The 11669-nt window shown below is 47.1% G+C and overlaps 3 protein-coding genes across 10 annotated transcripts; 2 read left to right on the top strand and 1 right to left on the bottom strand.

Annotated features, from left to right (window-relative positions):
• The first annotated feature begins 320 nt into the window (after window positions 1–320).
• LOC128253872 (uncharacterized) lies at window positions 321–2102 on the top strand. The gene is made up of 3 exons (XM_052982577.1): window positions 321–667; window positions 835–960; window positions 1029–2102. Exons 1-3 carry the CDS (start codon window positions 574–576, stop codon window positions 1865–1867), a joined length of 1059 nt encoding a protein of 352 aa, XP_052838537.1. The 5' UTR covers window positions 321–573; the 3' UTR covers window positions 1868–2102.
• A 45-nt stretch (window positions 2103–2147) lies between these two features.
• Window positions 2148–6366, bottom strand: LOC128253864 (heat shock factor protein). 7 transcript variants are annotated; one of them, XM_052982561.1, is made up of 9 exons: window positions 5899–6090; window positions 5616–5840; window positions 4773–4881; window positions 3631–4712; window positions 3288–3574; window positions 3110–3215; window positions 2957–3010; window positions 2791–2866; window positions 2148–2734 (listed from the first exon to the last, which is right to left on the bottom strand). In XM_052982561.1, the coding sequence occupies exons 1-9, from the start codon at window positions 6073–6075 to the stop codon at window positions 2580–2582; spliced, it is 2271 nt and encodes a 756-aa protein (XP_052838521.1). In that variant the 5' UTR covers window positions 6076–6090; the 3' UTR covers window positions 2148–2579. The 7 variants fall into 7 exon arrangements, with proteins under 7 accessions (XP_052838521.1, XP_052838522.1, XP_052838526.1 ...); XM_052982562.1 differs by having other exon boundaries at window positions 2148–2731; window positions 5899–6088; XM_052982566.1 differs by lacking the exon at window positions 5899–6090 and adding an exon at window positions 6139–6366 and having other exon boundaries at window positions 2148–2731; window positions 3110–3574.
• Window positions 6367–6955: 589 nt separating this feature from the next.
• LOC128253861 (polycomb protein Pcl) lies at window positions 6956–11606 on the top strand. 2 transcript variants are annotated; one of them, XM_052982554.1, is made up of 5 exons: window positions 6956–7156; window positions 7432–8989; window positions 9050–9222; window positions 9286–10399; window positions 10462–11606. In XM_052982554.1, the coding sequence occupies exons 1-5, from the start codon at window positions 7131–7133 to the stop codon at window positions 10846–10848; spliced, it is 3258 nt and encodes a 1085-aa protein (XP_052838514.1). In that variant the 5' UTR covers window positions 6956–7130; the 3' UTR covers window positions 10849–11606. The 2 variants fall into 2 exon arrangements, with proteins under 2 accessions (XP_052838514.1, XP_052838515.1); XM_052982555.1 differs by having other exon boundaries at window positions 6957–7156; window positions 7427–8989.
• Window positions 11607–11669: the final 63 nt, after the last annotated feature.

The following is an 11669-nucleotide window of genomic DNA, read 5'->3' as shown; positions in this document are numbered from 1 at the left end:
CTTTAAAATCCATTTTGAGGAGCCACTAATTTTTTATAACAATAAAAAAAACAATCATTTATTCGAATTTAAATTAAATGTTTCAAAAGATTACTGTATATTTTATTCGTTGTCAATACTGTATTAGCTATTGTTAAAATGTAATAAATAATTTGTTCAAACCTTCTATATGTTTGAAAATCCAATCTCGTATTTATTATATCTTTTCTTTAAGCCCATGCTTGTTCCAGTAGGAATTACAATTTTAAAATACGCGCCACCCCGGTAGCGCTGCCACCTTTTGCAAGTGCACAACCGATTACCCTTTTGCGCGCTATCGATAGGCAACAAAAAAAGGACCTAAAACTGGGCAACTGCCAAGACGGGCGATTTGATTTGAGTCGGCGCAGAAGAGCGCGTAAATGAAAAACGAAGAGAACGCAGGAGAGTCGAACGGTAAATCGGTGGCAGCAAAATAAACTTTTAGAATCGCCAGCAAGAGCCGTCTTAAAACTCCGAGGAAAAAACAAGCAGCGTCGCATTGGCGGCCTGACTGTTAAATTGAGGAACACGAATAACAACAATCGCAAGAGGATGAGCAGGAGAAGTGGAAACCAGGAGTCGAGCTTGAAATCGGAGAAGATGCAGCGCTACTACGCGGAACGGGAGACCACAGGACCCGAGTTCGGTGAGTTTCCTTTTCGGTACACAATGGATTTGGATTCCAACCGGGGCTCTCGAGTCGCAGAATCAACCCCCAAATCAGGATGTGTCTTCTGCGCTTAGGGGTTGTTCTATTCAGCTGCGAAGAACGTAGATTTTAACGATTTTTCCCACAAAATCCTTGCCTAACAGACGATCGCCTGATAAAGCTAGTGCGCGCAAATCCGGCCATCTACGATGTCAGCCATCCGCACTATCGTCGCAATCCGGTCAGAGTGGATATATGGGATCGCATTGCCAACGAACTGGGCGCCTCCTGTAAGTATAATTTCACCATTTCCACGGCGTAGATTAAAACCACCCCTCTTTTCACCCCACTCAAACAGCTCGATTCCTGCAGACCAAGTGGAAAAACATACGCTACAACTATCTGCAGGAGGTGAAGGCAATAGAGACGGGCCAAACAAATCCGAATGTGCGCAAGCGACGCTTCACCGAGGATCTGTCCTTCCTGCAGAACACTGCCCAGACCTATAATGTGAAGAAATCCCAGAGCTTCGTGGCCCCGCAGAATGGAGGGGGCAGTGACAACGACAGCAACAGCTTCCTATATCCCGATCCGGAGCACCTAAAGATCGACGCCTCCGAGGGCTACGACATCATTGAACTGGACAACAGCGAGGATGGCGAGAACAGCGACGACAACGAGATTGTTCCGGAGCTGCATGTCATGGCGGAGGAGGAGCCCAAGCTGGAACATCATTCCCTGCCGACGACACTCAATGGCATCCACAACAGTAGCAGCGATCACAGTCACGAACGCGACTCGCCGGCCTCCTCGCCGCTGCTCACGCCCATGGTGGTCATGGGCAACGGCTACGACCAGGACCAGGTCGTGCCACCCCCCAATCCAAAGCAGGATCAGAAACAGCTCAAGAACAGCTCGCTGTCCAACGGCGAGGTGACCATCGAACCCATTTACAAGCCTGCGGCCACGAGGCGCACATTACCCAGCGACTTTCTGAGCAATCCCTTCAAGCGCAAGGCCGCCGAAGCGCCGCTCCTCCAGTCCCAGGTGACGACGACGCCCTACAGCGATCCCATCGAGCTGTACTGCCTCTCGCTGGTGGACACACTCCGCAACATGCCCAGGTCGGAGCGGGAACGGGTCAAGTTCGAGTTCGCCAGCATTCTGAAGGACGCCAAGTACAAGGACGAGTCCTAAGCATTACGTACAATTCTCGATTAGTCAACTCCTAGTGGTAAACAACGCACTCAACACACACTCATTTGTTTGCACTCCGTTTATGTATTATTACACTTGCATATTTCTTTTAGTTCCGCGTTCGCGTCTTAGGCTAGGTCTAATATAGTTTTGAATTAAGATGAAGCGATATGTGTCCATATCTATTCAGTTGTATCAACAAAGACCCGAAATAAATTATGCACAAAATAAGAAATCGATTTGTTTTATAACCAAACCACCCAAAGAAAAGAGTACAAGATTTCATTTGCAGCTTGACGCAGCTTAAAACAATTTATTATCGATTAATAAAAGTAGTGTGTGTAAAACGTATACTCTATAGCGTGCGATCTTACATCGACTACGATCATTCCTCACGATCGGTTAGAGCAAACTAAAAATCTTCTACCTGAGCCGAGGACCTCAAAATCACCGGTTATAAAATACAACTAAAAATATTAACTGATTCTTCGAGTCTTTCTACAACAAGAACTGGTTAGTCTATATATCATATATATAGTGCATAAGGCATATACAGCATCATTAATATGATTACGGGTTGATTATATTAATATGATAATATGAGTTAACTGAAAGGTTAGACAATGTAAGTGAAAAAAAGATTGATTCCATTAAACACTTAAAACAAATGGTTCGCCAGATAAGCGTCTGAGCTGCCACTACTTAACATAAGTTACAACTCGTGACGTGGCGTATTCAAAACCGAGTTCTGCGCCTGCAACTGGCGTCGGTTTGCCTCCTGATCCTTGTTGCCATCGTCGGTGTCCAGAATGTCGGACAGATCATACATAGGCTGATAGGAAATCAGTTCGGATCCACTGGGTGCTGCTTAAATCGAATGGGTTAATATCGAAAGGCGAATAAAGAGCCATTTCCAAACCCACCTTTCTTCTCACTGCCAATGCTGTCATTGGGAAATGAGAGGCCATAGTTGTCCAGCAGATCAGAGTCGTTGAAGAGCTGTAGAGAATACAAGAAACCCAATGTTAGTTAATTTAAATAAAAATAATGCACATTTAGGCCTAGCAAGTGTGGACGCTTTGCGCTGACCTTTAGCAACAGCTCGTCCTCGGTCAACTGAAAAATGGGCGTCCTGCCAGGCGCCTGATCATGTAAATAGAACGTATGTGAAATGAGCCTTGGGTCGGACGACAGACGGACAGCTAATCTTTAGTCGTACCAACTAGGAATAGGGATACTTACACCCATGAGCATGTTTTGGTCAATGGCGACCCCGTCGCCACGCAGCAAATCCTTCAGTGTTTCCAGCTCATCCTGCATGTTGTCCAAGTGTCCGTGGAGATCGTCACTGCAACAGTAAGAAATAGCCTCTTGATTATGGCTGCTCGGGTTTGGACTCGCAGGCATCTTGTCTACTAACACAGAGGGAATCCTCAGAAGTTGGCCATGGCCATTGTTCGGATTTTGAGTGGCACCGTTCTCGCTGCCCGTGTACTTGGCCACAGCCATGGCTTCCTCCTCGTTGGCTTGCGCCTTGGCTGCAGCCGCCTTCGATGTAGAGGCCTGATTGGCATCCATCAGAGAGCTGTTTGTGGGCACATCGAAGTTGCTGGCAAACTTGCCGCTGCTCACAGTCGTTTGACCGAATTTCTGCTGCTGATCCAGCTTGGCTGCCTCTTCCACGTCAGCAGGGAGCAAAGAAGAGTCCTGAAAGTTTATGAATATTAATAAGAATTTATCTGTCGAAACGTAAGTTTACTTACTTCGAAAATATCCGTCGGCATATCTTCACTGATGAAATTAACATTGTACAGATCAGAGTTCGTTGGTTGCATTAGTTCCATCAGTCCGGAATTATTCTCCGGCTCTGATTTGATCATCATGGGCTGGAACACAGTGCGCTGCGCCTTGGGCGTTACCTCGTCCACCTCAATTATGTCCTCTGCCGCCCGTCGCCGCAGCTTGTTCTGCTCCTTAAGCTGTTGGCGCTTCTGCTCCTGCTCCCGCACCATGGGCGTGGTGAGCACGTTCAGCTCTTCATGCTGCAGCGGACTTTTGGGCACTGTCTCCGAGACATGAGAATCGGGTGCCTCGGTGACCGTGTAGACAGCTTGCTGGGCCGGCGATTGACTCACGCTGGAGGCGAGTGGAGAGGCGGCACCGCCGACCAAGAGATTGCCGCCAGATCCGTTGCCCTGGAGCAGCAAGTCCTCGACACTCTGATTCGAATAGTCGACGTTGTGCGAGCTAATGCTTATATTCGACCGCGGACGCTCGACGGCCAGCGGTGAGACGCTCTCCTGGTCGTAGTGCGATGAGGGGTTCATCACCTCGTCAAGGAGCTCCTCGCTCAGCTCGTGGATGACTGGGCCACCGCCTCCCTCGCTTTCCGTTTCGCTGGTGCTGCGTGCACGATCGTTCTCCGGCGTGTCGTTGATCATTAGCTGCATGTGACGCTTGACGCCGGACATGTTGCGCGACGGTTGTACAATAGAGATTAGGAACTGGATCAGTTTGTTGACTATCTGCTGCTGCTTGGCGTGCTTCTGGCGCAGGCTGGCGATCTCGCGCCACAGCACCTCGTTCTCCTGCTTCATGGCCGAGAAGCGAGAGTCCAGTGTGTCCTGGCGACCACGCATCACCTTCACATCGCTGAGGATCTTGGACACGGCCTCCTGCTTCAGCACACTCTTGTCGTCCCCGTTCTTGTTGTTCGATATCTTCCTTTTAATTTGGTCCAGCAGGTAGGGGGAGTTGCGCTTGAAGAAGGGATGTGAGAACTCAATCTCATCGCGATCGAAACGAAGGCCGCCGTTGTCAATGGAGGTGATCTTGTGAAAACCGTCTGTAAAAAATTTTTTTTTAGCTTGTGCTTCCAATTGTAATTTTAGTTCACTTTACTTACACATATTCAATTGCCTGATAAAGCTGGCCATGTTGTTGTGCTTGTAGTTGAGGGGCAGCAATTCCTTGGCAAATTGCGCCTGATTTTGTATGACAAAACTGTGACCATCCTGCAAAAAAAAATTAAAAATCGGAAGCGATATGAGAGTCATGGTGATATGTGCTTGCCACAAACATATTCGCGGTAGGCCGCAAACTAAACGCGATAAGAGTTTGCTTTTATTTTTGCAGTAAAAAATATAATTATCTAATTATATCTATAGATCCCAAAGTGAAAATACAGCTGTGTTCAATATAAAAGTAATATAATTCCAGTATTTTTCTATAAAACTTAACTACTTAGTACTTTTAAAAACACCAATTAGGAAGATCCGAATAAATTCTGTTGTTTAAATTGTTGGAGGAAATAAAATATGCAAGTTTTTCAAATGGATTCATAAATATTTGTTTTTGCGAATAGGTACTATTATTTAACCCACATCTGTATGTTTTTGATTGTAAAAGGTATTTGAAGGCTCCTTTATCGGTACACTCTTCAGTAAGAGAACCAATTACTCTTATCTTAAATGGAAAACCAAATGACCAAGGGAAATTTTTTGATTGACTGATGGAGATGGAAAATTTTCCAGAGTTCACGCACGTACGCATGTAAATTGCATAAGCGACAACAACAGCAAAGAGACTTGCATACGTGCGTAGCGGCACAGCAACAACAAGGCAGAGAGGAAAAAGCGAGAGAGAGCTTGAGACACCTGCAAGCAACGTCATTGTTGCCATGCTGATTAGCGGTAAATAGTGGGAGGCCCTGAAAAGGTAAATAAACAACATGGCGGCGCAACATTACCTTGGTCCAGCAGATCAGGCGATTGGTATCCGCGTCGTCCACCAGGCGCCAGAGTTTGGCCAAAAATGCGGGCACCCCGCTGCCAATGGCTCCACCGTCTCCAAACGAATGCATGCTCCTGGGCGGCAGTTGCTCCTCCTCTTCGTCTTCCTCCTCCTCCGATTCGTGCTTAAACTGCACGGCTTTGGCGGATGAGCGCGGCCTGGACATATAGTGACCAGCAGCCTGGAAAGGAATGGAATAAAGTACTCAATGAATTCACGCTGGAAAAGAGTAAACACACACGCTCTTGTTCCAGTTCACAGTTCACTTTTCCACGCGTGTGTGTGTGCGTGCGGGAACATTTGTGTTCAGCTGTGTGCGTGTACAGGTACAATATTTGTACACATGAGTACAATTCGATGTGAAAGTTGCAGCTCAAATGGAATCGAATATTTGAAATTACGGCCAAGTGCGTCATTCAGCAACCAGCAACTTGCACAAACGGCGCTCTAATTCTTCTTCTCCTGCTCAGCCTACCTACCTTAACAATTGTGCAGCTCGCTCGCTTTTCGCCGAGTAAAATACTCTTTTTTACACGTTCACTTAGCTTTTGCACTTCACTTTCAATGTGCGTCGCTTTATTTTGCTTAGTTCTTCTGTTTTTAATCGGTTTTTACGCGTTTTATGCACAAGTGAAAATTTAATGAAGTCTTCGTAAAATTGCTTTTGCTCGCAAAGTGACCAAATTCGAAAAAACCCATCGAACTAAAGTTCGCTGCTATTTATACCATCTCGACTGTCTGCTCGTCTCTTCTGGTATTTTTCTAGTATTTTCTGGCGCTCAACTTCATTATTCAAATCCTGACCCCGATTCTTGAAATAATCATAAGCAACTCATTTAAAAATTTAATGGATTATTATTAAAGCTGGATTAGGAATCTGGTTTGTGTATATTTTTTATTTAATTACTGCTGTGTATACTCACAGCTTTTTGATTGGGTAGTGCCAAAAAAAAAACAGTATTTCGAGGCGTAAGGGCGTTAATTATCAGTATTTTCGTTTTAACGGCATAATAATGGATATGTATTAGTTTTTATAATTTGTTAAAATTTATTCCAATCACTTAAAACAATTATATATGTTTAATTACTATTTAATTTTACTTGTACTTTATTATTGTCAACGACTTTTATTTATGTTCAGCTTTAAATTTTCAAAAATATAAGAAAGATATATAAATATATTTAATTTATTATTAATAAAAGAGGTATTAAAAATTACAGGCTACTTAAATATTTTTGTAGAATAATACCAAAGATACTGGTATTTTGATAGTTTTCAGAGCCCTTCAGTATTTTCCAGCACTAGACTGCTGGGCGTTTGCCAACACAGTGGGCATATGTTGAAAAATGGCTGACATAAATTAATTTTCAAGTGATTTGTTTTGTGCATTTTTGCTGGTGTTAAGGATGAACTGTATGCAAGGACACTTAAAGCCGACAGCCTAATAAATTAGAGCACAATGCTAATTTAATGCACGCATCGAAGCACACAGAAAGGTGGGTAAATCGGGCCCGAAAAAGCGAGTGGAAAGCGTGTGGAAAAAGAACGAATGTGAAAAGACACATACAAAATACAAAAGGGCCCGCTCTCAAGTCCGTACGTGTAGCCATACGTGTGCATGTGTGTGTCGGCGGGGCAACAACAAATTCGACGAAAAAGGCGCCAGATTAATGAGCTCGTGTTAATCAGGCGAATTAATCGAGAAATCTAATGAAACCGAAACAACCAAAAGCCGGCAAATTGATCTAAAGGTTCTTCTCTTTCAGAAAAGACTGCGCACAAGAAGAATCACAGCCCATCGAGCACCCACCACCACATACACAGCCGCAATGATGAACAACCATTATCACTTGCAACACGATCACCCGCCGCAAAACGTGGCACATCCGTACTTGCAGCAGCCGAATGTTGCTGGAGTAGGTGCTCCTCCTCCGCCGACCACCACCTATGGCTACTTGCCACAGTCGGCTGGGCAGCAGCCGCAGTGGATGACCACCACGTACCAGATCCTGCCAACCACTGCAGGACCCACCACGGGGGCCAAGCGCTACTACGCCACAACCACTGCAGGAGCACCGACCACACATCCCACCCATCCCAGCACAATCCAGATAACCAACAGCTTCGCCCAACAGGCCACGCCAACGAAGCAACAGGCGGCCAGCAGCTCCAGTCCCTTTAAGGCCAACAACATACGCATCATCTCGACAGCGCCGAATGTCTACAGTCTAAACAAGTCGCCGCAGGATCCACACCCCATCTATGCGCCCGTTCAGTCGTATTATTTGCCCACTGGAGGAGGCCCAGCGGCTGGACAACTCAGTCTGATGACTGCCAGTGGAACGGCCAAGCAATTGCAGCCGCCACCCCTGGTGCCCGTGAGCAACTCGTCCTCGCCGCCCTCCACCGTGGTACTGGATCGCATCAACATTTGCATCAACAACCACTACGCGGAGTCACCCGCCTCCTTGAGTTCATCATCATCACTGAGCACGTCCCAGCAGCCGTCGCCCATCATACCGGCCATCCAGCACAAGGCCATTCTGCCCCTCATCGACAGCAGCACGGCCGACAGCAGCAGCTGCAGCAGCAGTTCGGTGTCCAGCAGCAGCTATGGTGGTGCCACCACCACCTCGGCGGCCTTGGTGATTGTGGATGAGCCGGATTCCACGACCACAACGCCGCAGACGCCGCCAACTACGCCGGAGACGATGAGTTCGCCTGACAAGTCATCTCCCTCGCCCCCGTTGCTGGCCACGCAGTCGCTGCTCAAGGCCGTTAGCCAAATGAAGCCGAGCTTCAAGGCCGTCGATGCAGCACCGCCCACGCCGCCAACTCCTCCTTCACCTCCTCCGATGCCGCCAACACCAGTTGTTGCTGCTCCGCCAGCGGTCACGTATGCCCTCCAGGAGGATGTCTTTATCAAGTGCAACGATGGGAGGTTCTACTTGGGCACCATTATTGAGCAGACGAGCGAGCAGTTTCTCATCCGCTTCGATGATCAGTCTGAGCAATGGTGCGAGCCGGACAAGCTGCGCAAGCTTGGCGGTGGCAGTTCGACGAGCGGTGGCGGAGGAGGTGGCTCCAGTTCGGACACCCCGAGTACCTCCACCACTGGACCCATGTGCGTAGCCTGCAAGCGATCGGACATTGAGGATGTGGTGGAGATTTGCGAGCGCTGCGGACGCGGCTATCATCGTGGATGCACCACAGAAATCAGCAACGGAATTTGGAGCTGCAAGCGCTGCGCGAAGCCTATGAAAATGCAACAGCCGCTAAACCATGAGATCACAAAGCCGGCGGGGATTTGTCGTCAGTTACCCTACCATGTGAGTATGCTTGATTCTTAAGCCAGGGGATTTAGTTTTCTAATCCAGTTTTTGCCGCAGGCGGATAAGCTCAGCTGGGATGAGAAGCATCGGGTCAACGAGGAGCAGATATACTGCTACTGCGGCAAGCCGGGAAAATTCGATCAGGACATGCTGCAGTGCTGCAAATGTCGCAACTGGTTCCACACCCAATGTATGCAGAACTTCAAGAGGAAGCTGCTGCGCGGCGACATGTAAGGATTGACTCGGGCTCAATATTTCTCAATATATTATATAACTTCAAAACGTTGTTCCAGGTTCTTTGTGTTCTGCTGCACGGTGTGCAACAACGGCGTGGAGTTCGTTCGACGTCTGCAAATCGAATGGGTGGACGTGCTTCACCTTGCACTGTACAATCTGCGCAAGCACCAACACCAGAAGTACTACCACCTGCTGAAGGACATCTGGCCATTCATACTGGAAAAGCGCCACCAACTGCCTATCTGCGATAAATGGCGCGCACTGCCGGAAACGGCACTGATGGAACTCATCAAGCTCACCCTGAAGGACTACTCGAAGAGATTCGTCTGTGGCAAGGAGTACAAACGAGCACCGGTCTTCTATGCGCTACGCCACAGTGGGCCGCCAATCACTCCCAAGGTGTTTCTGCTGCCCCACGAGGAGCTCTCCGATGATGTGCTGGTTAAAAAGTTCAAGCTGCGGCTTATGCCCGTGGAGGCGGGGGAAATAGAAGAGGAACCTTTGAAGGGGGCTCCCAAAGATGTGTACGAGTTCAACACGGACGAGGATGAGCCAGTCGAGACGAGTGAAGACGAGATCCCCATCAAGCAAATCATCGAGAAGGCCAAAAAGCAGACCGGCCAGAAGGTCGATGATGGTGTTGATGAGTTGCCACTGAAGCAGAAGCAGCCGGAACCCATCGAGGCGGGCGCTCTCGACCTCGCCGATGACAATGCCAACGATGGCGATCACGGTAAACTGCCAGCACCCATTCCACCGCTCTTGGAGGCCAACAGCAGCCGAAAACGCAAGGCATTCCGTTTGTCCAAGCGCTACGACAACAGCCGCAACCACTGTGATTTATCGTCCGACGAGAACTCAAGCAGCAGTCGGGGCACCAGTTCGCTAGACCTCATCATACCCCCGCCGGCCAATTTTCTGGGTCGCAACAATCCCTTTTTAATGGCCACGCCCAAAAAGGCGACGCAGGGAAGAGCTGGAATCGGTGTGGGAGCTGGAGTCGGTGTGAATGGCATCATCAACAGCATTTTTAAGCTTAAGGGCAACTCCAAGGAGCAGCCGCGCATGGTGCGCACCATCAAGCGAAGACTGAGTGCCAAAGACATAACCATAGGGCCCAATCAGGAGGTGCGCAGGCGCCGCACCCGCCGCCTGACCACGGCCATTGAGGTAGAATCTGACACTACCCTATCACTATTTTTACTACATGTTCGTTTCTTTCCACCAAACAGGTCATCAGCACCACTACGATCAATCCCATACCCAGCCACTACCTTCCTCTCTACGCCAAAGATCTGCAGCCGCCGCCAACGCCAATGGGAAAGCCAACACACGGACGCATGTTGCGCCAGCGACCACAGAAGCTGTCGCCCAGCCAAAGCCGCCGGAACTCTACCAGCTCGACGGCAACCACTGGGAGCAGCAATGGGATTACAACTCCGGGACATTCCATGCTGGATCTGAAGCAGTCGGTGAACAAGTATTTTGGCGGCGCCATGAATCGCATAGATGCCGGCGAATCATTTGCCATACGGGCCAAGCGGCGCATGGGGAACGGACAGGTCCAATACCTGGTGGAGTGGGGAGGAGATGCTGCGATCGGATCGATGGGAAATTAAACACTTTGGCATCAACCGACTCATGTTTACTTATATATTTATCATTTCATTTCATTATCATTTTCCTGCGTTATTTTATTATTATCGCTGCCAACTCCGGGCCTCTTTATTTGTTAACGTTTAAAAGTTTATTACCAATCCACTGCCAAAATAGCAAAAGAATGTTCAAAATATTGGTTCAGCATTAAAGCGGTTTAATGTTAAAATGTAAAAAAAATGCAAAAAGCAACTGAATACAGGTTATAATTGTGCAATGGCAGTTAATTGTTGCAGCAAAACTTAAGAAAATTTCCACAAAATTGGTAAAAGTATTACAAGATTTATTTAGAAGCCTATGTAATATTCGCTGCTGAATGAAAACGTATTAAATAATGTCTATTAAAGGAAATCGATTCAGTTAAGTTCAGTTACGTACTTTAGCTATATGCCCATGTATATTTTTGAAAAATATATGTTGAAAGGGAAACTCTCACACAAATCCATGTTATGCATACAAAAAATACTTGATATACACACAAATTTAATGAAATTTAGGACTAGTTTAATAATTTTCGCCCATAGACTAGGGAAACTACACAATAATGAATTAAGCAAGTAAATTTTATGTTTAACTATTAAAAAGCTACACAAAATCAAAATTGAGTTGAACGCAAACAAAATCTCAAGCTGACGTAAATGTTTGGCTAAACCAGAGCGAAATACGATGTGTTTAATTTAATGAAGTATATAATGCCCAAATAAATGTTTCGAAAAACGCACGTTTCTGAGATTTTAGTCTGTGAACCTCAGTAGGCGGCCAAAGTGACATTTGGATTTAAAGC

This window comes from Drosophila gunungcola, assembly GCF_025200985.1.
Source record: "Drosophila gunungcola strain Sukarami chromosome 2R unlocalized genomic scaffold, Dgunungcola_SK_2 000004F, whole genome shotgun sequence".
Taxonomy (NCBI): Eukaryota; Metazoa; Arthropoda; class Insecta; order Diptera; family Drosophilidae; genus Drosophila; species Drosophila gunungcola.
The sequence above is the reverse complement of the archived record's forward strand: the minus strand, read 5'-3'. Positions and strand labels throughout refer to the sequence as shown.

Coding starts and splice junctions, on each gene's coding strand:
- LOC128253872 (XM_052982577.1), top strand. CDS start 574: ATGAGCAGGAGAAGTGGAAACCAGGAGTCGAGCTTGAAATCGGAGAAG. Junction 668..834: donor GACCACAGGACCCGAGTTCG/GTGAGTTTCCTT, acceptor CTTGCCTAACAG/ACGATCGCCTGATAAAGCTA. Junction 961..1,028: donor CAACGAACTGGGCGCCTCCT/GTAAGTATAATT, acceptor CCACTCAAACAG/CTCGATTCCTGCAGACCAAG.
- LOC128253864 (XM_052982558.1), bottom strand. CDS start 6,075: ATGACGCACTTGGCCGTAATTTCAAATATTCGATTCCATTTGAGCTGC. Junction 3,011..3,109: donor ACCAAAACATGCTCATGGGT/GTAAGTATCCCT, acceptor TTACATGATCAG/GCGCCTGGCAGGACGCCCAT. Junction 2,867..2,956: donor AGGACGAGCTGTTGCTAAAG/GTCAGCGCAAAG, acceptor TATTCTCTACAG/CTCTTCAACGACTCTGATCT.
- LOC128253861 (XM_052982554.1), top strand. CDS start 7,131: ATGCACGCATCGAAGCACACAGAAAG. Junction 8,990..9,049: donor GTCGTCAGTTACCCTACCAT/GTGAGTATGCTT, acceptor TTTTTGCCGCAG/GCGGATAAGCTCAGCTGGGA. Junction 10,400..10,461: donor GCCTGACCACGGCCATTGAG/GTAGAATCTGAC, acceptor TCCACCAAACAG/GTCATCAGCACCACTACGAT.